The sequence below is a fragment of the Lissotriton vulgaris genome, chromosome 5 (assembly GCF_964263255.1).
Source record: "Lissotriton vulgaris chromosome 5, aLisVul1.2, whole genome shotgun sequence".
Lineage (NCBI taxonomy): Eukaryota > Metazoa > Chordata > Amphibia > Caudata > Salamandridae > Lissotriton > Lissotriton vulgaris.
The window spans coordinates 1,891,080,988-1,891,107,506 of record NC_141693.1 but is presented as its reverse complement, the minus strand read 5'-3'; the positions used below and the strand labels follow the sequence as shown (position 1 = coordinate 1,891,107,506).

The 26,519-nt window shown below is 48.9% G+C and overlaps 1 protein-coding gene across 2 annotated transcripts in view; it reads right to left on the bottom strand.

Moving 5' to 3' along the window:
- LOC147717637 (E3 ubiquitin-protein ligase TRIM39-like) overlaps window positions 1-26,519 on the bottom strand; it is a 231,007-nt gene that overhangs the window by 90,466 nt on the left and 114,022 nt on the right. For both annotated transcript variants that reach the window (XM_086924430.1, XM_086924431.1), the window contains one exon: window positions 15,992-16,018. In XM_086924430.1, coding sequence (XP_086780556.1) covers window positions 15,992-16,018 — 27 coding nt within the window. The remainder of the gene's footprint in view (window positions 1-15,991; window positions 16,019-26,519) is intronic.

Below are 26,519 nucleotides of genomic sequence, written 5' to 3'. Positions count from 1 at the left end.
TTGTTTGCACATCTACACAATAGTGTTTTGGGAATGTGTGCTGTGTAGACCATGTAGCTGCTTTGCATATGTCTTCAAAGGGAATGTTCCCTAAGAATGTCATGGAAGCCCCTATTTTCCTTGTAGAATGGGCTTTTGGAGGAATTGTCAGTGTACGCTTGGCTTTATGGTAACCTATTTGGATACACTTAACAATCCACCTGGCAATACCAGATTTTGATATTGGATTGCCTTTATGCGGTGGTGAAAAAGATACAAAAAGCTGTTTTGTTTTCCTAAAGTTTTGTGTTCTCTCTATGTAGTACAGTAATGCTCTTGACATCTAGGGTGTGCAGAGCTCTTTCTGCTACCGTTTGTGGCTGCAAGAAGAAAACTGGCAGTTCCACTAATTGGTTTAGATGGAATGGCGAAATGACTTTGGGAAGGAATTTAGGGTTTGTACGAAGAACACCCTTATTGTGGTGCATTTGCAGAAAGGGTTCTTGAATGGTAAATGCTTGCATTTCACTAACTGTTCTTAAAGAAGTAATGGCTACTAGGAAAGCCACTTTCCATGTGAGAAATTGCAATTCGCATTTATGTAAAGGTTCAAATGGAGGTCCTATGAGACGTGTGAGCACTATATTTAAGTTCCACACAGGTGAAGGTGGTATTCATGGAGGTTTTATTCTTTTGAGACCTTCCATGAAGGCTTTAATAGGTGGAACTCTAAAAAGAGACAGATGTTGTCTGTTTTGTAAGTAAGCTGCAATGGCAGCTAGGTACAACCTGATAGATGTGTAGGCTAAATCACACTTTTGAAGGTGTAATAAATAGCCTATAATGTGTTGAATGGACACATCTAGGGGATTTATGTTGTTGTTTTGACAGTATATTACAAAACGTTTCCACTTAGCAGCATAACATGCTCTAGTGGTGGGACGCCTTGCTTACTTGATAACATTCATGCACTCTTGAGGGAGTTTAAGATAATCAAACTCCATGACTTCAGGAGCCAGATCGCTAGGTTGAGCTGAGCTGGGTCCAGGTGCCTGATCTCTCCATGGTTCTGAGTTAATAGATGTGGAGATAGGTTTAGTCTTTGATGTGGTACCACAGATAGCTGTAGCAGTGTGGTGTACCACAGTGGTCTGGCCCATGTTGGAGCTACTAGTATGAGCGTTAGCGAGTGTTGTTGCATCTTGCGTTCTAGTAAAGGAATCATTGGTAGAGGAGGAAAAGCGTACGCAAATAGTTCTGACCAGTTCATCCATATCGCATTGCCTTTGGACAATGGGTGTGGCTATCTGGCAGCGAAGTGTGGGCATTTTGCGTTGTCATGGGTGGCGAAGAGGTCTATCTGAGGTTGTGCCCACGTTTGAAAGAACGGATGAAGAACTTGTGGATGAAGTTCCCACTCGTGCATCTGCTGAGTCTGCCGACTTAGCAGATCTGCCATGGTGTTTTGAACACCTGGGACGTGTTGGGCTATTAGGAAGATGTTTTGTGGTATAGCCCACCTCCATATCTGCTGAGCTAGTTGAGAGAGCTGCAGAGAGAGTGTCCCTCCTTGTTTGTTTATGTAATACATATTGTCTGTGCGGACTAAGACAGTCTTGTTTGCAATTTGTTTTTGGAATGCTTTTAGAGCTAGAAACACAGCTAACAACTCCAGATGGTTGATGTGGAGTAGTTTTTGCATTGGTGTCCACTTTTCCTGCTTGGTGTGATGCAGTAGGTGGGCTCCCCAGCCGGAGAGCAATGAGTCTGCTGTTAGTATTATTTGTGGAACTGGCTCTAGGAAGTCGGCCTTTTGACAGATTTTTTGTGTTCCACCATTGCAGAGAGCGATGAGTCCGACTGTCTACCAACACTAGGTCTGTTAACTGACCCTGAGCCTGGTTCCACTGACGTGCTAGACATTCTTGAAGTGGACGCATTTGCAGTCTTGCGTGAGGTACTATGAATATGCAAGATGCCATCATCCCTATGAGTTGCATGAACACTCGGGCTGGAAGCGAGTGTTGTGATTTGGGCGTTTGCACACTTGTTATCCTTGCTGGAGAGGGAAAGCTAATGTTAATTGAGTATTGATTGTAGTTCCAAGGTACTGTTGTGTGTGCGATGGTAGCAGATGTGACTTGGTGTAATTCACTGTGAAACTCAAGTTGTGAAGTAACAGTATTGTATTGTGAGTGTGCGTAACACACTGGCTGTACGACTGTGCTTTTATGAGCCAGTCGTCTAGATATGGGAAGACGTTGATGTGCTGTCTTCTTAAGTGTGCTGCTACCACTGCTAGACATTTGGTGAACACTCTTGGCGCTGTTGTGACTCCGAATGAGAGTACTTTGGATTGGTACTGCTGTCCTTCTAGCACAAACCTTAGGTACTTTCTGTGCGCCTGGTGAATAGGGATGTGAAAGTAGGCATCTTTGAGATCTAGTGTGACAAGAAAGTCGTTCTGCAACAGGAGTGGAAGGACTTGTTGAAGTGTGACCATATGGAAATGATCTGACTGTATGTAAGCGTTTAGAGGTCTGAGGTCTAGAATAGGTCTCAGAGATCCGTCCTACTTTGGAATTAAGAAGTATAGGGAATATACTCCTTTGTTCCTTTGATGTTTTGGAATTATTTCTATTGCATTTTTCTGCAGGAGAGAAAGTACTTCTTGTCTGAGCAGCATTAAATGATCTTGTGACATTGGACGCTGTTTGGGTGGTATGTTCGGGGGAGTAGATGTTAGTTCTAGACAGTAACCTGACTGAATTATTTGAAGCACCCACCTGTCTGATGTGATGTTTTCCCAGGCTGGTAGGTATTGCAGTTTCCTTCCCCCGGCAGGAGTGGAATGGGGCGGGGGAAGGGGAGGGGAGTCATTGGGTAGGGGTGGAGGCAGAGCGTGAGTTGTTGTTCTTGCCTCTGCCCTTGTTGTTACCACAGTAACCTCCCCTTTGGTAGCCCTTACTTTAGGTAGACTGAGTGGGGCTTTTGTAGGCAGTGGAAGGTGTCTCTGATGAGTTCCCTCTGTTTGTACCTCTATATGTTGAGCGACGAAATGAACGTCTGGGAGCCTGCGACTGCAGGGCTTCCATAGATTTTGCTGTGTCTGTCTTTTTTCATGTTTTCGGTGGAGACATCCACATTAGGTCCAAATAAGTGTTGCTCATCGAATGGTTGATTGAGTAGAACACTTAGGACTTCTGGCTTGAAGCCAGATATACGCAGCCAAGCATGCCTGCGCAGCAGGACGCTAGTATTAATGGCCCTGGAGGCTGTGTCTGCTGCATCTAGTGCACAGCGAATAGATGTGTTAGTGATGTTTTCCCTTCTTGGATTAGCTCACTAGCTCTATCTTTATATTTATCAGGCAGATGTTGCAATATCTCTTCAAGCTCATCATAATGTGCCCTATCATAGCGTGCTAGTAAGGCTTGTGTGTTGGCAATGCGCCACATGTTTGCTGCTTGTAAGGCAGTTCTTTTTCCTGACGCATCAAGGAGTTTATACTCTTTGTCTGGTGGGGGAGCTTCACCTGATGTTTGAGAGTTAGCTCTCTTACGTGCGTTTGATACGACTAGAGAGTCTAGGGGAACTGGCCCCTTTATATATGCTGGGTCAGATGGTGCAGCTTTATACTTTTTCTCCACTCTTGGGTTTATGACCCGAGTTCTAACTGGGTCTTTGAAGACCTCAGAGGCATGTTTAACCACGCCTTTGAGCATTGGTAAAATTGCTGAGGACCTTTGTGCGTTGTCGAATGTGTCTAGCAGGAAGTCCTCCTCTACTGCATCCGAGTGCATGTCCACTCCATGGTATTGTGCTGCTCTGAGCAGTAACTGGTTAAACCCCATAGTGTCTTCTGGTGGTGAAGGCCTAGAGGGGTATATATTATCCTGAGGCACATTTGGGACGTCTGGGGTATTATAGTCGTCCCATGGGTCTGGCGAGCCTGGGGGATAATAGGTCTCATTTGCGTGAGCCCGTGTCTGATATGTCGTCCCCATTATCATCATATGTGCTAGATGGTGTAGGGGAACGTGGTGTTTGTGGAATATAGGTTGAGGGAATGGGCAGAGGAGACGGGGAAGGCACATGCATAGGTGAAGTAGCAATGTCCTCCTTCTTTGGAGCCAGAGCTCCAGTCTTAGGATCTTTTATGAGAGTCTTTTGAATTGGGTCTGGAGCAATTAAGTCTCTTTCAGTCGTGTGACCTTTTGGTGCGGAGGCTTGTTTTGGCACTGTGGCGGCTTCTTTTGACCTTTTATGTTTAATGCGGGAAGCCGGGGTCTTTTTCGGCTCCGAAGTCTTTTTCGGTTCCGATGCTTTTTTCGAGTCCGATGTGTGCTTCGGCTCCGGTGCTTTCTTGGAGTCGGAAGCTTTGTGTGGCTCCAAAGTTGTTTTAGGTGCCGGGGGAACTGAATATTTCGGCACCGATGGCTTCGGTGTGGCACTGTATGGTTTCTTCGGTGCCGGTGAGTGTGGGCTGGCACCGAATGGGGGTTGACTCGAGCCCGAGTCGCCCGAAGGCTTTATTGACTTCTTGGCCGAGCCCAAAGGTGGGGCCGTCGAAGTAGTGTCTCGGTGTGCACCTGGGCCCGAGGGCAAGGGTGTGACCGTAGCCTTTTTAGTGTGTGTCGAGGAAGGGTCGGGTGTCGACGGTCTTACTTACGACCCGCTGCGCTGGAGTCACGTCCTCGACATCAGAATCTTCTGCCTCAGAGTTGCTGTCGACGTCGTGCTGTTCTGGGACGTCAAAGCCTTCCTCGAAGATGTTGTCCGGAATCGACGCTGAAGATCGAGCCATTGTTCTCCTGGCTCTTCGGTCCCGGATAGTCTTTTTGGTGCAGAAGGAGGCACAGGCTAAACAGTCCTTTGCCTCGTGCTCCGGAGAGACGCAGAGGTTACAGACCTCGTGGAGGTCGGTGTGGGGAAACTTCGCCGCACATTTACACTTTTTAAATGGTGTCCTTTCCATTAGCTGGAGTCGAGGCCTAGTTGGGCCCGAAGGCCGGAATCAAGGTTCTTGCTCTTGAAGAGTAGCGTCGACTGGATAACACTTTTGAGAGTATTTGCTTGAAGCCGGTGAGGATTGCGTGCCTGCGGTAATCTGTTCCAACAAGGGGCGCTGGAAACACATCCGAGCCTGGTGACGGAAAAAACAATCTGGGGATGGAGTCGATGCCCATGCGCAGTATCACCCAAAGGAGGAGTCACCTATCTCGTGACTCCCAAAAACTTTTCTACAACAAAAACAAACTAAAAACATCCGGGCCCAACACTAGGTGGCCATCTATGCACAGTGTGTAATCTGCAGCTCATATGCCTCGAACACCTATCTACAATTGGGGACTTGAACAAAGATGGCTGATTAGTTAGCCTTAAAAAAGCGGAAAGGGCAGAAAGGTATCCCTTGATAGTGCCCAAAGCAGAGCCCTGCTGGGCAAGAGAAAGAAGGAAGAGGAGAACCTCAGAAAGAGGGGCAGAGAGAGGATTCACAGCCTTTGCTGTGCACCATGCCACAAATCTGTTACACCTGCAGGCGTATACCGACTTTGTGGAGGGACGCCTGGCTGGCAGAATCACAGTACAAACTTCAGGCGGCAAGTCAAATGGCCTCAACTGTCGCAGCTCAATCTCCAAGCATGGAGGTGGAGACTGGACAGGTTCGGGTGGAGGACCGTCCCCTGCTGCTGCAACAGAAGGTCCTCCTGAAGAGGCAGACGAACCAGTGGATCAACAGACATACTGAGTAGCTCGGGATACCAGTACCTTCGTGCCCAGTCCAGAGCCACAAGGATGACTTGGTCCTGGTCGCGCTTGATCTTCTTCAGCACTCTGGGCAGAAGTGGTATAGGCAGAAAGGCATACAACAGACCGCAACTCCACTCGCGACGAATAGCGTCTCCGAGTGAGTGCCGCCTTGGAAATTCCAACGCACAGAACTGATGACATTGCACGTTCTCTTCGGTGGCGAATAGATCTAACCAAGGCTCTCCCCACTGCAGAAAGAGGCCTTGCGCCACGTCCGAGTTCAGACGCCATTCGTGATCTATCATGCACCGTCGGCTGAGTTAGTCCGCCCTGGCGTTCAGAGAACCGGCCAGGTGTTGAACCACCAGGGTCCCTGATGTTCCAGCCACTGCCAGAGACGCAGAGCCTCCTGGCAGAGGGTCCACGACCCCATCCCGCCCTATTTGTCGCAGTACCACATGGCGGTGGTGTTGTCCGTGAAAACCCTGCACTACACTTCCCCGGACAGAGGGGAGGAATGCCTTCAGTGCTAGATGAATCGCCCTCAGCTCCAGAAGGTTAATATGGAGCCGGGACTCCGCCGGAGACCAGAGGCCCATTTTTGTGAATTGGGAAGGTATTAAGGCCTTACCCCAGATCCCACTGATTTGGTCGGATCATAGCATTACTCCATTTGAGATACAAAAGGAACCAAACCCATAAAACATCTACCTCAAACGTCGAATCTGGAAAAAATTCACTCCTGAACTGTTCAACAGTGTTTTAGCAGAGCATCCCGACACTAGGTAACACCTTACAGGAGGTATGGGATAGCTATGAGACGTGGATGTCGAAAGCACTAGACAAGGTTGCCCCCTGGACATCCAAACCACCGGTAAGACAATCTAGAACTGCTCCGTGGTTTTCGGAGAAACTTAGAATGGCCAAAGCTCAATGTAAAACCATAGAACGGAGATGGAGAAAGTGCTATGCTCCTGAACATAAATCATGTTATAAAACAGAGCTAAAAAAGTATCAGAAATTAGTTAGATTGGAGAAAAGTCTTCATTTTAAAAATAGAATTGAGCAAGCAGACAATCCCACAAAAGAATTATTTAGTATTTACAAAGAACACACGATTCCATTGAGACTTGAGACCCAAGACACGTACTCAACTGAGACATGTGATCTAATAGCCGATTTCTTTGTAGATAAGGTGGATAAAATTCATGCCACCTTTGTAGACAATAAAATTCTCTTAAATAACAGTGAGGATACTAGAACCATCCTAACACACAAATCACCCCTTACTAGCTTTAAAATTCCTGATAGACATGAACTTTTAGGTATTATTAATAGTATACAGTCCGGCTCCCCCACTGACGCATGTCCACCGGACCGGTGCAAGGGAGTTATGGAAAGTATATTAATTAATTATATCAGTCACATGGTGACACTATCTTTTCAGGAATGCTACGTACAGGAGGTATGGAAAACTGCTCAAGTTATACCATTAAAGAAAAAGCCTAACATTCCCATTTCTCAGCTCCAAAATCTCCGCCCCATCTCCCTCCTCCCATTCTGCGCTAAAATAATAGAGAAAATCGCGAACAGACAGCTCATAGAGTACTTGGAGGCAGAAGCTCTCCTCCACCCCTCACAATCGGGATTTAGAGCAGGCTACTCTACTGAACGTCTTCGGCAGATAGTGGACAAAGGCGAGACGGCAGCGTTGGTCTTATTGGACCGTAGTGCAGCATTTGACACTGTGCTGCACTCAGCGCTGCTGTCTCGTCTTTCGGACATGGGGGTAACGGGTCCAGCACTTGCCTGGCTGCGTTCCTTTCTGGCCGACAGAAGCTTTCAGCTACACTGCCCACCCTTCAGATCCTCCCTTCGGAATGTGAGCCATGGGGTTCCACAGGGCTCAAGTTTGAGCCCTACGTTATTTAACATCTATATGGAACCCCTGGCTCACATTGTAGAAGGTTTCGGGGTGGGCATTGTCAGCTACGCTGACGACACCCAGCTGGTGTTTAAGCTAACTCCCGACCGAAGAGAAGATGCCATCAATTTCTCGAACTGCATGTCTGCAGTAGCGGTCTGGATGAATAACAACTGCCTTCGTCTAAATGGCAAAAAGACTGAACTACTGGTTATCGGGAGAGCAACATCAGCTTGGTCTCGCTCATGGTGGCCTATCGAATTGGGTAACCCCCCCCCCATTTCCGTGGAGTCGGTAAGAAACCTAGGAGTTATGCTGGACTCTAATCTCTCTGGCAAGACCCATGTCAGCAGGGTAACGGGAAGGTGCTTTGGCATACTAAAGGTTCTTCGAAAAGTATTGGATCTCCTTCCTACCGGAGCCAGAAAAACAATTGTCCACGCGCTAGTGACTCCCCATTTGGATTATGGGAATGCCCTTCTGATTAAGCTCAGTCAAAAGGGCTTACATCAACTGCAATGTGTGCAGAATGCTGCTGCACGCCTTGTGCTCGGACTCTCACGTAGAGCTTCCGCAAAAACTGCCCTGGTCAAACTTCACTGGCTTCCGGTTAGGGAGAGGATCAAATTTAAGACCCTTTGCTATGCTCATCGCATCGCTCAGGACAAAGGCCCTGAATACTTAAAAAATCTCCTCACAATACATCGCCCTACCCGGAACCTAAGATCATCTGGCATGATGCTATTTAAACTTCCTCGAATCTTCAGGGCCAGAATGGGTGGCAGTTCCTTCAGGTACTTAGCCTCCAAACACTGGAACGCGCTCCCGCTCCACTTGCGGATGGAGCCATCTGAACTGAGATTTCGGGGAAACTGAAAACTCTTCTGTTCCCCAACATGTAACTTCTCCTGAGCTTCTTTACCACAGCTGCCTTTTGATCTCTGTATTTTATCAACAGTTAGCGCGGGGACACACAGTTTCTGTGTAGCCAGGCGCTCTACAAATGATTTATTATTATTATTATTAGGCCTCTGATCTCTGCCTCTCCCATGTGGCCTCCTCAACCTAGGAGAGTCGCGTCCGTCACAACTACGTGCTCCGGTTGGGGTAGGGAGAGGGATCTGCCGCTGACCCAATTGCGGTCCGTGAGCCACCACTGCAGCTGTCTCGCAGTGCCCTCCGAGATCAGGACATGATCGGACAGGTTGCCATCGCTCTGCCCAGTGAGTCTGTGGTATCAAGCCCACACCGGATGTAACACCGTGCCACATCTCGACCCTCCGCAAGGGCTTGAGTGAGTTTAGTCCGGGCCTCCACTGGACATTGTGGCAGCACGTCCGCGACGTGTCCCACAGAGAGTGGGTGTAGCGGCGCAAGTGGCATACGGTGTTGGCTGACCGCAGTAAAAAACTCAGGGAGGAGAATACCTTTTTACCGTAATGCTCATACCTCTTGGATTCCCGATCAGGTGGAGCCGTCAGGAATGCGGTCTGGGAGTTAGAGGCCTGGATGACCAGGCTCTAGGGGGTGGGGTGGGAGGACAGGAAGCATGGGTCACCCGGAGCCGGGCGGTGGCGTCTGGCCACGTTCCTATCTACAGGCTGACCTGTAGCGGCCAGGACCAAGTGCCCAAAAGAACAATTGTCAAGGCCTCAAACGGCAGCAGAGGCTCAGCCGAGCTTGCCTGCGGTTTAAGGACCTCAGCGAGGAGGTTAGTCCTCAAGGCCGCAATGGGGAGCTATAGGCCCAAGACCGCGAGGGCGGCGTCTAAGTTATCCGGAGACATCATCCCGGCGCCAACGACGCTGGCGGAGCCGCAGACGACGCCTACCGACGCGCAAGGGTACTGCTACGCAAAAGTTTCCAGATCCAGTCTGATGCCTGGGGATATTCTAAGGTAAGGAATCTAATACTAACCTGTTTCTTTCGGATAGGTGTTTACACCAAGCACTGCCTTAGCTTGTTAGGTTATGTTAAATGGGCTTGTATAGCGCATGGCTGCCCCAGCAACGGGGCGTCCCAGCGCTTGCAGACAGAAAGAGCAATAGAGTACAGCAGAGCGGCCTAAGAATTGGACCCCAAGGTAGAAGCAAACAGCCAGGTTTTGATGCATTTCCGGAAGTGCCAGTGGTTTTGAGTGGCGTGTGCCTCAATAGGAATCGAATTCCACAGGGCAGGGGCAAGGGACCTGAAGGAGCGACCACCCGCTCTGCTTTTGCGAACTCTGATGGTCCGGGCAAGGTGGAGATCAGCAGAGCGTAGGGTTCGGGTGGGGACATAGGGTGTGCAGAGATCCTGTAGTATATGGGGGCCCTGGCCGTGTAGAAATTTGTGGGCGAGGCAGAGGGTCTTAAATTCGATTCTCTGTTTCACCGGTAGCCAGTGGAGCCGGTGAAGAAGATGGGAAACAGGTCAGTGTTTGGGGAGGGCAAAAAGGATTCGAGCCGTGGCGTTCTGAGCTCTCTGAAGTCTATTGACCACTGACTTATTGGCCCCCAACAGGAGACCGTTGCAATAGTCAAGGTGGGAGAGAACCAGGGACTGGACTATGACTTGGCGGGTGGATGGCTCAAAAAAGCCCAGGATAGGTTTAATACAGCGTAGGCGCCCAAAACAGGTGCCTGCGACCTTCTTAGCATGTAGCTCAAAGGACAAAGACCTATCCATTAGAACACCCACGTTCTTGACGGCCTCTTTAGGGGTTGGTGGAGGGCCCATCGAAGGAGGCCACCACTGATGCTCCCACTTCTGAGAGTCACCTCCCAGCCAAAGTAGCTCCGTTTTGGAGAAGTTGAGCTGGAGATAATTCTATGCCATTCAGTTAGAGATGGCCAGGATGTCTTCCTGTAGTTTAGTCTGATCAGGCGAAACTGAAAATAAGTTGCGTGTCATCCGCATAAGATATCATTTTGATCTTTCGTTCCCTGGCCAGAAGGGCCAGTGGGCGGACGTACACGTTGAATAAGGTGGGGCTAAGGGCAGATCCCTGAGGGACGCCGCATAGCAGAGGGATTCTGCTGGATGAGTGCGGTGGGGCATGGATCTGGAAGGAGCGGTCAGAGAGAAAGGCAGCGAACTAAGCCAGGGCCCAGTCTTTGACCCCGATCTCCCCGAGACGCTTAAGTAGCATCTCGTGAGAGACCGTGTCAAAGGCCGCACTCAAATCCAGCAAGACCAGGGCAGAAGTGTTTCCTAGATCTTGTGCGGCTCTACGATGTTCCGAGACGGCCAGGAGGGCTGACTCTGTGCTATGATTAGCCCGGAAGCCATTTTGGGAGTCGTCTAGGATACTATTAGACACCAGGTGGTCAGTCAGGATGGTGTTCACACATGAGCTTCCATGATCGTGGCCAAATATGGTAGGAGGGAGATAGGTCTAAAATTTTCAGGGCGCGAGGGATCAAGAGAAGGCTTCTTCAACAGGGGAACGACTTTCGCATGCTTCCAGGACTTGGGAATGATGGCGGACTGGAGAGATCTATTAATCAGAATCCGTCCTTCATTCAGAATGGAGTCCTGGAGGAGCCGGAAGATGTTGGGTTTAACAGGGTCATCAGGAGATCCAGTTTTAACCTTAGTGGCCAAGGAATGAAGAGTTTTGTGAGAGATAGGAGGAAGAGTATGTAGAGGGACGAAGGAAGCGGGAGGGGGGATACTAGATGGGGAGTGGGGAGGGGCTTTCTAGCTTCCAGCGAGATGTAGATCTGCTGGATTTTATTAGTAAAGAAAGTAGCCAAGTCTTCACACTGAGTTCGAGGCAATTAAATTACTGGTACCCTCAGGGGTTTTAGTCAGATCTTTTATCAACGAAAAGATGGTTTTGGAGGGTTTGTGGCTGGAATTAATCAGATCTGAGTAGTACGCTGCCTTAATTTCACGAATATGTTTGTGGTAGGCTTTGGTGACAGACCTATAGCTATTCTTTGCTAAGATATCATAAGAGCGCCTCCAGGCGCATTCTAGAACCTTGCAACATTTTCTTTCTAAGGCTAGCGTCTCAGTGTACCAGGGATGAGACTGCACCCGCTTCGGTCGGGACATTTTATTGAGAATCTGATGGTCTAAGGAGCTACTAATCCAACTCCTAAAGGCTTTGTCCGCTTCCTCCAGGTTGTTAGACCAAATCGGGCAGGAGGAAAGAAGGTTGGACTCTAGGTTAGGGACATCTAGTTTATGCCAGGGGCGTCTACAGAGGGGAGGGCAGGGATTCAGATGGGCAGTATTCGGGACTTTAATAGATGTATGGATAAGAAAATGATCCGTCCAGGTGAGGGGGAGGGGAGCATACACTTTAATTCCCTCGAACCTTACCACCATGGGCTTGAAATAGCACCAGTCAAAAGCGTTTGGAGATCCAGCCACGCTGGAGTGCATAGTGTAAGCTCTGCTTTGACATACATTGTATGGCTTCTATTCTAGGAACTCCATGACCAGCCGATAAAGACCCAGCAGCGCTGCAGACCCCAGCATCAAATAAATACTCTGTATTTATTTAAATAAAATACAGCTGATAGTGCGTGTAAGGCTCTCGCCTTTGACCCTCCATTTTGTGTTGTTGTTGTTGTTGCCGCCCCTCCTCCCGCCACCGCCTCCCAGCTGCTGCCCCTCCCACGCTCCGCCCCCTCCACCATCCATTTATGACCAATGATCTAACGCGCAGCGTTTACGCGCAGCGACCGCGCCCAACCCGCGCCGAAGGTGCGCCAAAGGTAAGCCCGTCTACGCCCGTCCGCGCCTGTACCGCGCATAGCGCCAGACCCCCTGCCCCTCGCGCTGCCCAGCCCTCCCGCATTACCTACGATGCCGCCACCCTCCTAGCCCTTAACCCCGGTCGCGCCCCCCAACTGCGTCCAAGCCGCTCCTGGACACACCCATGGACCATTCTCTTGCTACTCCTGAAAATTCATCGGCACCGACAACATCTCCGCTGCAACCACACCACAGATTCCCGACCCCAACCACCTACAATGCATCTTGCTCAACACCCGATCGATCCACAGGCACGCCATTGACCTATGGAACCTACTAGACACCACCTTTCCGGACGTCGCCTTCCTAACGGAAACATGGATGAACGCTTCCTCCACCCCAGACATCACCATTGCCATCCCTGAAGACTATAAGATCATTCGCAAGGACCGTACCGGCCACACAGGAGGAGGAATCGCTATCGTCCATAAAAAATCTATCCACATCTCAACCAGCTCTGACGCCAATCTCGCCAACTCTGAACACCTTCACTTCCAGATCCACATCGACCCCAAGACCACACTCAGAGGCACCCTCCTCTACAGACCACCAGGACCCCGCGCAAAATTCAGTGAAGACATCACGGACTTCATCACTCCACACGCGCTCCCCTCCAAAGATTACATCCTTCTGGGAGACCTCAACTTTCACCTTGAAAAAAACAACGACCGCAACACCACCACCCTCTTGGACAACCTCGCCAACCTCGGACTTCAACAACTGGTCACTTCCCCCACCCACATAGCAGGTCATACTCTCGACCCTATCTTCACCTCCAGCAACCACGTCTCCTTCAGCCACACCACGGCTCTCCTTTGGACTGACCACAGCTGCGTCCACTTTACCTACAACAAGCCTAAACTCATCAACCACCCCCAACCAACTCTGCAAAGAAACTGGAACAAAATCACCATCGACCAGATCTCCTCATCGCTCCTTCTAAACACCCCAGCCCACTCTTCCAACCCAGACCAAGCCGCCGCCAACTTCACCCTATGGTTATCCAACAGCGCCGACATCCTAGCACCACTGAAAAAACGTCTAAGCAAACCTGGCAACAAGAAGGCCTCATGGTTCAACGATGATCTTAAGAAGTCCAAGAAACTCTGCCGCTCCCTTGAGAAGGCCTGGAAAAAAGACCCAACCACCAGCACCAAGGAAGCCTTCAAAAACGCCACCCGCATACACCACCAACTAATCCGAAAGGCCAAAATAACAGCATTCAAGGATCGACTAGACAACAACGCCCACAACAGCAAGGAACTTTTCAACATCGTCAAGGAATTTACCAATCCCTCGGCCAACTCCAACGACATCACCCCCTCTCAAGCCCTCTGCGACTCCCTGGCTTTATTCTTCCACAACAAAATTGCAGACATCCACAACAGCTTCGACAACCAACCCGGAGACCAACCCACCCAACCATATGCTGAACATCCTCCCCCCTTGAACACCCTTAACGACTGGAACCCAATCTCCACTGAGGACACCATCCGCCTGATGAACTCCATCCACTCAGGATCCCCCACAGACCCATGTCCTCACCACATCTTCAACAAAGCAAACTCCGTCATAGCACCGCACCTCCGAGACGTCATCAACTGCTCCTTCAACTCCGCCACCTTCCCGGAAAGCTGGAAACACGCTGAACTCACCGCCCTTCTGAAAAAACCCACAGCGGACCCCACCGAACTCAAAAATTACCGCCCCATCTCGCTCCTTCCTTTCCCGGCCAAAGTCATCGAGAAAGCTGTCAACAACCAGCTCGCCGCCTTCCTCGAAGCCAACAAATCCCTCGACTCCTCACAGTCTGGCTTCCGAGCAAAACACAGCACTGAGACCGCCCTCATCGCAGCAACAGACGACATTCGATCTCTACTGGACAATGGAGACACAGTCGCCCTCATCCTCCTCGACCTCTCTGCAGCCTTCGACACAGTCTGCCACAGCACCCTTTTACAACGCCACAGAAACATCGGAATACAAGGAAAAGCACTTGAATGGATCACCTCCTTCCTCACCGGAAGAACCCAGAGAGTCCGCCTCCCACCATTCAAGTCCGAGGCCACTGAAGTCATCTGTGGCGTACCACAAGGATCCTCACTCAGTCCCACCCTCTTCAACGTATACATGAGCCCCCTCGCGGCCATCGCCCGCCAACACAACCTCAACATCATCACGTACGCGGATGACACTCAACTGATCCTTTCTCTCACCAATGACCCCAGCACCGCCAAAACTAACCTACACGAAGGAATGAAAGAAGTTGCCGAATGGATGAAACACAGCCGTCTGAAACTGAACTCAGATAAAACAGAAGTCCTCATCCTAGGTACATCCCCCTCTGCATGGGACGACTCTTGGTGGCCGGAAGCCCTTGGAAAAGCACCCATCCCGACAGACCACGCACGGAACCTAGGCGTTATCCTGGATTCTTCACTTTCAATGAACAGACAAGTCAGCGCCGTCTCCTCATCCTGCTTCAACATTCTTCGCATGCTCAAAAAAACATTCCGCTGGATCCCCACCGAAACCAGAAAAACAGTCACCCATGCTCTGGTCACGAGCCGACTGGACTACGGAAACACCCTCTACGCAGGTACTACCGCTAAACTCCAGAAAAAACTCCAACGAATCCAAAACGCCTCAGCCAGGATCATATTGGACATCCCGCGTAACGAACACATCTCTGGTCACCTGAAAAACCTCCACTGGCTACCCGTCAATAAGAGGATCACTTTACTTTCCGACTTCTGACCCACGCACACAAGGCACTCTACGAAATCGGACCAGAATGCCTCAACTCACGACTGTCCTTCTACACCCCCCCCCGCCAACTACGATCCTCCAGCCAAGCCCTCGCCACTGTACCTCGCATCAACAAGACCACCATGGGAGGTCGATCCTTCTCATACCTGGCGGCTAAAACATGGAACTCACTTCCCACTCACCTTCGCCTTACCCAGAACCACCTAGCATTCAGAAAGCAACTTAAAACGTGGATATTTGACAAGTAATCCTCCTCCCCTCCCTAAGCGCCTTGAGACCCTCTGGGTATGTAGTGCGCTATATAAATTTTTGACTTGACTTGACTTGACCTCAGCAACACTACAGATCCCAGAAGTTCTACAGACCCCAGGAGTGGTGCAGACCTTAGCAGCAGTGCAGACCCTAGAAGTGCTCCCAATCTGAGCAGCTCAACAGACACTGGCAGTGCTGCAGGCCCCAGCAGCGGCGCAGATCTCAGCAGTGCTGCAGACCCCAAATGTGGTGCACTTCCTAGAAGTGGTGCACATTCCCAGCAGTGACAGACTGCAATGATGCACATTATCTGTTCTCTGCAAAAGAGCTGCTCAATATTCTGATGTGCTCTATTGCCAAAGCATCAACAAAACCAGAACGTGCAGAAAGAGCCCAGCTCTCTACCAGCAGAGACTCTCCGATATGCTGCTCATTGTTGATATATGATTGACATCAAAATAATACAGAGAAACTCTTAGATACGTCTCACGGCAAATACTCACATAACGTGAACAAATAAAAGAGAATTAAGAAGTGAGGGATCAAATAGCAAAGTCTAGTTACCTGCAAAGCTGCGGGCCCATCTCCAGTCTAGAAGAAAAACAAAACAAATATATATAAACAAAACAGAAACTGCATTAATATGGATCTACAATCAGCGTTTAAAATTATAAAGGCACATTTAAACTGGAAATATTTTGAAATCTGATTTACTAAACAAGGGAATTACCCTTGCCCAGCCTGGTCACCATCCCTTAGTCAAACTCCCAAGTATATGAAAAGTGATATCTCAGGTAGTGTCTGGAATGGCTGGAGTATCCACACAGTGTCTCTGCTCAGTGTGCCACTGTATAAAGCTACACATTATTACATTACACTGTCCTAGTCCGTCTGAGATTGGCTGTAGCCTTGCATCTCAGTGTCAGAAGATGCTGAGGTAGACTAAACACTACCTTTCTTTCTGTTAGCCTTGCAGGTGCACCACTAGAGGCTTAGTCCTGGCTCCTTAAATTTGCCCAGAGCCTGTAGAAAGTGTTACTTACTTTTGCAAATGACATTCGGAGTACTTGATGAGGGTCCTGCACTGCTGCCAGCCGTGGCGCAATCTTCAATGCCAACGCTTTGGAGTTCTGACAAGCCTTCAACTGCAGTGTGGAAAATGTTGAGTTTAGAAATGGTGCAAACCGTCTGTCTGAACCCAACTGGCGGTGGAGGGGCATAAGATGAGCCCAGAAACTCCTTAAGGCCCTAAGGGGACATAGGAAGGTGCTGCAGAGGAACATGGTATCCCAGCAAACCCATCTGAGCAGTGTCATCATTAGGTGTCGAAATAACCCAGGAGAGGATCTGGCAGTACTGGGCTCAGTGCCAAAGTAGAGCCAGGCACCGGCCCAACTGGACAGGAGCCAAGTCTGAAGACGATGTCAAAGTGGAGTCAGAGTCAATGGACGATCCTGAACAGACATCCTTTCCCAAAGATAAAAGCGACCTCTAGAGCCTCTAAAGATATGATGGTGTTGACCAACTGGAAAGACACAGCAAAGGCAACTTTTAGAGCCTGGTTCAACTGGGTCATTTTCCTACGGGCAGCCGACACCATAACAACCAACAGCCTACCGAACTCAGGGGAAAAAAAGCGAGATGTGGCTGTCACTAGACAACTACCTGTCCTCCCATAAGCCTTCCTGAATGTCCAGACTAGGCAACACTGCACAAACCACATGCATCACCTACTCTGCGACACAATTGCTCTCTTTACTCTCTATATCTCTACACCTCTCCTTTCTCTTCGCACCACCAGGGGAGCGTAAAGATAATCAGACAGTCCACAAGGGGTATGGGGGAAGCCTGAAGGATTACGAGAAGAAGAAGCGAGCGTGAGAACATGGACTTACAGGCACAGGCCAATAGAGACAATGCTTGCAATGCCTCCAAACCCCCCCCCCCCCCCCCGGGCGTTGTTCCTTTCCCCTGTCTTTTCCCATCCCCCATGTGTTTTTCACTCTGCACCGTGTATATGTCTTTATTTTCAAAAAAAATTACTGAAATAAAAAAAAAGATATATTAAAAAAAAAGATAAACTGAACCAACCAGAGGGGGCTCCTCGCCCCTCCCCCTGCCAAAATACGAGAAAAATAAAACGTGTTTATTATTGTTGTAATTTTCCTACCCGTGCTGAATCTTTGGGGGCGGGGCCAATGGGGTAACAGTGATAGAGGGGGAGTGGTGGGCACCTTCGTCAGTGCACATAACGGTTTGGCAGCGGTCTTAGGATGGCCAAACCGACTTGTGCACTGAGCAGCCTACATCCCAAGCTGCGTTGCTGGTTTGGAGTCAGCAGGCACAGGCTCACGGCCTCTCTGGGAGAGCAAATCAAAGGTTCTCAGGCCAATCCAGACGCTGCTCTCATGCGGCCGGCAGTTCAGTTCCTTTGCTTTGTTTAATAGGTGTATAAAAACGTGCAACTGCGCATGCATTATCTTATGTACTTTTCGCACATGCATGTTCTTGTTAATATTTGTATTTAGTTGCTATGCGCGGGCCTTTGCCGTGTTCTAGATCCTACAGGAGTTTGGAACGGCAGATGAAAGGTTTCGTCTGGTGCTCGCGCCGTATACAAGTGTTTCAACTTAATAAAGGCGTTTTATTTTCATTTTTTGTGAACTTCATCCTTACAATTTGACAATGAGCTGGTTGGAACACCATGAATATGCAATATCGGAGGAAAAGGGAGTATTTGCATTTTTTTCATTTTCAAGGAAAATTGGGATTGACCTGGAATTTGAGAAAAAAAAGTTTGAATCTCTTTTATAATGCTTTTCAGTCTGGATAATTGATATTTAATCACCCCACAATCTGGTACTACTAAAGAGGCAAGTCTGGAAAGTTCTTTGTCATATGAAATTTGCGAGAAATCTGTGCAGTCGTTTGGCTGCAGATGAGAGCAGAATTTCGCGTGTGTGCTTCATACGCATACTACTAAAGTGTTTTGCTTTTCAATGCTATACCATTGGTAATAAATGTCACACAATAAAGCATGGGGTTTGGAACAAGTGTATTAACAAAAGCGTTTACCCACCTTTATTCCAATAGTGCGAATGTCAAATTCCAAGTAATTATAACAGTGAAGTATAACATACTTCATACATCACCACTTACTGCCTCCAAGAATCCATGTTGCAGTCACTTTACAGTGGAAAACAACCAGACTAAACATTAAAAGGCCTATTTAATATGATTGCACCTCACTGCACAGATGTAACCCATTGATGTCTAGTTCTGGGTAAGTTCCATTGTTTATAACTCCTACACATGGAAAATAGAAAGCATATCCTCAGAGAATAATATGCTACGCTGATTGCAATCAGAGGCCATTGTTAGGTGAACAGTGAAGAGGCGGCTTCAAAACCCTCAAACTCCTATAGAAAGAACACATATTATTGCCCAACAAAGGGTTCTAATGATGTTTACAATCCGCACGCCCTTTATTCTGTCTTGCGGTTTCTTATGTCGCCAGAATTAATCTATAACATTATTGGCCCCTTCCACGCAGTTACCCATTACGCATCCTTCCTTTATTTGTCTTTCTCTTGACCTCTCGCTCTATCTTAAACCCATTTTTATTTTGGGAATTAACTTGCCGTGTTTCGAAGTAAGTGCACACAACTTTCCTCCAAGACATGCTAAAACGCTTCTATTTGATTTAAAAGTTCTCTGCTGATTTGTCAAGACGGTTTAAAATTAAGAGTTTTTTAAAATGAAGGAATGTGTAAGATATCTTCAAGTGATTTTTTTAGGAAAGGCTAGTGAAATAATAACTAATGGAATGGCAGGTCAGGTATGAGAATGAGTCCTCAATCCTTGCCATCTCCATGAATTTATTCAGAGGAAGTACTCCGTATCTCATTTTCATGAAGAGCGACCTAGCTCTTGGGATTTGGATGAAATCTAGGAAGGGTTCGAACTTCTTAGTGGGTTTGTGTTCCAAAAATTTTGTAGTTAGAGTCCCCCACTTTGTGCTTTTTAATTCCTCTGCCTGAACCCATTCCCAATAGACTTTTTTAATAATTTGCTTATTGGGAGATCCAAAATTCTCCCAAACCTAGATTCAAAACCAACTGCTTTAGTTTTTTTAGCCAGTGGATCTTATTTGAACTATTCAAGATAATCAACTCATCCAACACCAGGGCATAGTTTGCCAGTTCTGGCGTCCTTCGCAGGCGCACCCAGAACAGCAAAGGACGGAGGCGCACTACGTCTGCAATTGAGTGTTTTCCCATGTCTATAAAAAGGGGTTTAAGAGGAGTAGAGGGCGGAAGGACAACCATATCTCTCATAAACTTATTCTCCGCTCTTGCCAGGTCCGTGGTGTTTTCACACCCCCACAGCTCTGAGCCGTAGATAGCAGAGGCCAAGACCTTGCCATCATAGACTGCCAGAGCTGGGGCTACCGGTCTGCTGATGGACAAGCGCTGATTTCTCAGGATTGCTCCAGCAGCTCTTTTAAGATTTAAGAGCATTTTGGCCACATGGGAGTCCCATTTCATTCTGTTATTAATCCTGAAACCCAAGTAGTCAAACTCCTCCACCACCTCTAGTGGGGACCCATTCAAAGTTATACTTATTCTCCTAGCTTTTTTCCCTGCGGACAACACCATCAATTTGGTTTTGGCTGTGCTTACAGTGATAAATGAAGATGCCGAGCTTAAGGATATTTCAGCCATTGTAAGGAAGGTGGAATTATCTAATCGTGGTGCTAGAGCATTAAAAACGCATCTAAGGAGTCATCTGAGGAGATTGAAACTAAGATTAGAGCCAAGGCATTGAGAAAATCTAAGAAAGATTGTGAAAGGTCAAGAGTAACCTAAAAAGAAAGTGACTTTTACGCACTTTCGATGTGATACCTATTCACATTTTGCATCCAGTAAGTTTTACCCAGCATGGGGGTCACGTGGTTAGGGAACATGGCGGCTGGTTAACGCCAGTCGGGAGACGCCGTGTGAGGAGATAGAGCCTGGACGCTACGCCAAACGAAGACAAACATGAAGCTGATCTCTGAGATTTGCTGCCTTTAGATGCCGCTTTCCCGTAGCTAAGTGGCCCTTTAATCTTTTTGTACATTTTGCTCCCTGCCGGTGCTGTGTTTTTGCAGAGCTGTGGCTAAATGCGGGGAGTTAATTGCCCGTGATTAGGAAAACCATACTGTGAGGGGCATACTATCTTGAGACGCTGAGCGAGCTGAACGTTTGAACACTTACTTTTGAACGCGCTGATCGCATGGTGTAGTTGGCGCTCTTTAAGCTAGGGTGAGCTGTGGGCACTATGTATTGCTGCCAGACTTTTTATTTTTGAGGGACTAACTAATTAAGTCCTAACAATAGTCTACGATAGTTTACGGCACTTAATTAAAAGCTTTTAATGTCTTTACCGCCTCCACAGTCATATTTTTTGATACTTTCTTTTCAGGGAACTAAAGGTGGATTAAAGGACTGGAATCCAGGACTGCATTGAGTTTTTAAGCAGGTCAGAACGTATGGGTTCCGGTCCTGAAGATTACTTTCCTGCTTATCTGCATTACCTGATAAGAGCTGTTATTTTCCCTGATTAGGGTCCTGGAGTCGGGGGCTGAGTTTTGGCGGAGACTCCGGATTATAGGAATATATGTGGGCAACAATAGAACGATCCTCACTAAATTTCCTTTTGAGAAGAGAGCAGTGATTTTTTATTTAAATAACCCTGGAGCTCTAAATTTGTGGATAACTAAGAAGTGTGAGTTTAAAAGCCAGTCAGTCGACTCAGCAAAGACAAAGAAGGACAATGTTCCCCTCCTAGGACATAATTTGGATAGAGCCTGGATGAACAACGGCTCTCAATCTCAGGGAGCAAATATTGAGTTACGACATATAATAGATTCACTGGGGAAAGTAAGACAGCAGAGTGAGACCCTCCTACAGGTTTGTCTCTCACCGGTCGGTACAAACCTTAATCAAGAAGGCACTAATTTAAATGCAAAAGAACCAAGACCAGTGACAGCCAGAAGTAGATAGCAACTTCGCTCTGAATTGGAAAAATCCAAGAAAGGCAGCATTCAGGAGAAAGGAAGTGATCCCCCTCGAGTGGTAATGCAAATGCTACTTACCAGTATGCATCTGTTCTTGGCATGTAGGGCTGCTGACATTCATATCTGTGCATAGATCGCCGCCTAGTGTTGGGTCCGGATGATTGCACATTGTTGTCCTGGAAGAGTCTTCGAAGTATCACGAGATAGGTGGCTCCTCCCCTGGACTACAGTGCGCATGGGCATCGCCTCCATCCCCAGATTGTTTTTAGCCATTGGCAGAGATGGAGTGAAGTATGTGAGTGATGCCTATGCTACGAGCAGATATATGTATATATATATATGTATGAAGACTGCAGCTGCTACAGGCGCCGGGGAGGAGGGTGGGCGATATGAATGTCAGCAGCCCTACATGCCAAGAACAGATGCATACTGGTAAGTAGCATTTGCAGTTCGAGGCATGTGGGCTTCTGAATTCATATCTGTGCATAGAATACATAGCAGTCCTCCCATCATTGGCGGCCGCCCGTGCCAGCTGCAGCAGTCTGAAAAAGTGTCTTGAGAACAGCCTGACCAACAGCTGCCTGCTGTTTGGAGTGCACGTCTACACAGTAATGTTTAGTGAAAGTATGTGTGGTAGACCATGTGGCTGCTCTACAAATATCTTCTAAGGGAATATTACCTAAGAAAGCCATAGAGGCCCCCAACTTTCTGGTGGAGTGGGCTCTTGGTGGAATTTTGAGTGTGCGCTTAGCCGTAGCATAACAGATCTGATTGCATTTTACAATCCACCTAGCGATCCCAGCTTTGGAGATAGCGTTTCCCTTGTGGTGTGAGGCAAATGCAACGAAAAGTTGCTTGGTCTTACGAAAATCTTTGGTCCTGTCAATGTAGTACATTAAGGCTCTTTTAACGTCAAGGGTGTGGAGCATCCGCTCCGCCAGCGACTCTGGGTTTTGAAAAAACACTGGCAACTCAATTGTCTGGTTCATATGGAATTGAGATACAACCTTTGGTAAGAATTTGGGGTTAGTGAGGAGCACCACCCTGTTAGCGTGTACTTGGAAGAAAGGTTCCTGGATGGTGAGCGCCTGCAATTCGCTAACCCTCCGTAGCGATGTAATTGCTACTAAGAAAGCAACCTTCCAAGTCAGAAACTGAAGCTCACAAGAGTGCAGTGGCTCAAAGGGAGGACCCATCAGCCTAGTAAGAACCACATTGAGGTTCCATTCCGGAGCTGGTGGTGTCCGTGGTGGAATGACCCTTTTGAGTCCTTCCAGAAAAGCCTTAATAGCAGGGACCTTAAAAAGTGATAGGTGTTGCCTATTCTGGAGGTATGCCGCCATTGCAGACAAGTGAATGCGTATGGAGGAATACGCCAAATTGCATTGGTACAAATGGAACAGGTAACAAATGATGTTCTGAATGGAAGCATCCAGCGGGTCAATATCGTGGTTTACACAGTAAACGACAAACCGCTTCCATTTAGCCGCATAACAAGCTCTAGTAGTGGGCTTCCTTGCCTCCCGAATGATGTCCATGCAATCGGGGGGAAGATTGAGGTAGCCAAACTCTAAGACTTCAGGAGCCAGATCGCCAGGTTGAGCTGTTGCGGATCTGGGTGCTGAATGTCGCCATGGCTCTGCGTCAGAAGGCTGGGAGTGAGATGAAGCCTTTGATGCGGTACCACGGAGAGTTCCAGAAACGTGGTGCACCATGGTTGGCGAGCCCACGTTGGAGCAACCAGGATGAGAGTCATCGAGTGCTGCCTGAGTTTGCGTGCCACCAGCGGTATCAGAGGTGCTGGGGGAAAAGTGTACGCAAATCTGCCTGACCAGTTCATCCACATCGCATTGCCCTGTGATTGCGGGTGTGGGAACCTGGCGGCGAAGCTTTGGCATTTTGCGTTCTCCTTTGTGGCGAACAGGTCTATCTCTGGATGACCCCACTTTTGGAAGTACGGTTGGAGTACTGATGGATGTATCTCCCACTCGTGCATTTGATGGCTGTGCCTGCTGAGCAGGTCCGCCATCTGGTTGTCCTTGCCCGGGAGATGCTCTGCCATGAGGAAGATGTTCCTCTGAATGGCCCACTTCCACATGCTCTGAGCCAGATGAGACAGCTGCGGAGAGTGTGTGCCCCCCTGTTTCTGAATGTAGTACATGGCCGTCATGTTGTCCGTCCGGATCAACACGACCTTGTTGCACAGATGTACTTTGAATGCCTTCAAGGCCATGAAGATTGCCATCAATTCCAAAACATTGATGTGCATCTTCCATTGCTGTAGTGTCCATAGTCCCTGCACTGTGTAGAGGAGTACATGCGCTCCCCATCCCTGGAGAGAAGCGTCCGTCGTCAGGATGATCTGTGGCACAGGCTCCTGGAACGGTCGGCCCTTGCAAAGGTTTTGTGGATTCCACCAATGCAGAGAGTTGTATGCCCGACCGCTCACCAACACTAGGTCTGTCAGTTGCCCATGAGCCTGAGTCCACTGACGTGCCAGGCACTCCTGAAGCGGACGCATATGTAGTCTCGCGTGCGGGACTATGGAGATGCAGGAGGCCATCATGCCTATCAACTGCATGAACACATTCGCTGGAAGCGAGTGTTGAGGTCTGAATCGTTGGATCAGCGTTTGGATACTGGCGATTCTCACTGAGTTTGGCTGCGCAGTGGCTGCCAGAGTGTCTATCGTCGCGCCCAGATACTGCCGTATATGGGCGGGTTGGAGATGGGATTTCGGGTAATTCAGAGAGAATCCCAGATCGTGCAGGAGATGAATGGTGCGGGACACGTGGTCGGCGCACTGCTGTTCTGTTTTTGCCTGAACGAGCCAGTCGTCTAGATAAGGATAGACGTGGACGTTCTGGCGCCGTAGATGCGCCGCCACAGTCGCCAGGCACTTTGTAAAGACTCTGTGGTGACCCCGAACGGCAGAACCCTGAACTGGTAGTGCTGGTCTTGAATCGTGAATCTGAGATACTTCCTGTGGGAAGGATGCAGGGGGATATGAAAGTATGCATCCTTTAGATCCAACGTAGCCAAGAAGTCCCCCTGTTGAAGCAGAGGGAGTACCTGCTGTAACGTGAGCATATGGAAGTGCTCCGAGAGAATATACCAGTTGAGGGGCCGGAGGTCCAGGATGGGCCTGAGGGATCCGTCCTTCTTGGGGATTAGAAAATACAGGGAGTAAACCCCTGTTCCCCTTTCTTGCAGTGGGACAAGCTCTATTGCCCCTTTTTGCAGCATGACTTGAACTTCCTGCTGCAACAAGTGCAAGTGCTCGCCGGACATAGGACGGCTTCTTGGAGGTATGTTTGGTGGAGTGGAAGTAAGTTCCAGACAGTAACCGTACTGATAAGAGATTTGACCCACCTGTCCGTGGTGATGGATTTCCACGCGGGCAGGAACTGCTGGAGTCTCCCCCCGACCGGTGTTGTGTGGTCGGGGGGCAGTGACAAGACGTCACTGCTTGTTGGCGGTGGTGGACCTGGAGCTGTTGTTTCCACGTCCCCTGCCCTTGACGTTGTTGCCTCTGTAGCCACCTCTACCCTTGTTGGTGTATGAGGTTTGGGTATTGCTCTTATAGTACTGTGTGGATTGCAATGCCTGACCCCTTGAGGTGCCTCTGGTATTGGAGCGGCGAAAGGAACCACCCCGAAACTGCTGAGACTGGAGGGCCCCCATAGACTTAGCAGTGTCTGTGTCTTTCTTCATTTTTTCAAGTGTCGCATCCACCTCGGGGCCAAACAGGTGGTCAGGATTAACTGTTTGGTTCAGGATGGTTGTCTGTATATCTGGTTTAAAGCCTGATATCCTAAGCCATGCATGCCTTCTTAGCAACACACTAGTGTTGATCGCCCTGGAGGCTGTATCAGCCACATCCAGCGCACATTTGATTGAAGCGTTAGTGATCAGCTTTCCCTCCTGAATTAACATTTCCCCTGCCTCCTTGTACTGATCAGGCAAGTGCTGCAGCAGTGTTTCTAGGGTGTCGTAATGAGCCCTATCGTAGCGTGCAAGTAGGGCCTGCGTGTTTGAGATGCGCCAAATATTAGATGCCTGCGCAGCAATTAGTTTCCCTGAGGCCTCAAATATTTTTGACTCTTTGTCTGGGGGAGGAGCGTCACCAGTGGTCTGTGAATTCACCCTCTTGCGTGCGTTGGATACAACCAAAGAGTCCAGTGGCAAGTGTCCCTTGATGTATGTTGGATCCGAGGGCGCTGCCTTATATTTTTTGTCAATGCGAGAATTGATGACACGTGCCCGAGTGGGCTCCTTGAAGACCTCCGGCGCGTGCTTTAGCACTCCTTTGAGCATTGGCAATGTCTTGACTGACTTTTCAGCCACTGAGAAAGTGTCAAACAAAAAATCCACATCCACAGGATCTGAATGTAGGTCGACATCATGATTAGCAGCAGCTCTCTCAATCAAAGCGTTGAAGGCTGCAGAGTCCTCCGTCGGTGAGGTTTTCGCCGCAAAGAGCTGCGGTTCCTGACCCGACTGCGGGTCCTCTGGGTCGCCTCCGGCAGACCAAGGCTCCTGTTCCTCCTCCGGATCCGAGTACGCCGGATAGTTGTACTCGACCCCCTCCTCTTCGTCACCATCCCCCGCGTTGGAATGCGTTGGTGAACGTTCTAAGTCTCTGGGAGATGCAGGCTCTATAGGGGCCGAAGTACCCGCAGAGTCCTTCTTGTTTTTGAGAGGAATACGAAAATGTTCCAACACCGGCTCCGTGGTGATTTTTCTTTTGAGGAAAGACAGTTTCCCGGTATTGGCGTCGATGATGACCTCTCGACGCTCTTCCTCCGCAAGTGGCTGGAGCCGAGGCTTCGACACCACCAATGACGCTTTGGGCGTTGACACCACCTTCGAGGGCACGCCTGCCCCATGCCTCGGAGCGAAAGCCTTTGGCGTCTACTTCGGCGGCAGGGTGAAGCGGATAGGCGTCTGCGCCTTTGTTGGCTTTGGTGTGGGCTTCGGCACCACATCCTCAGGTTCGGGAACCACAGCGTCCTTCCGAATCCGTTGCAG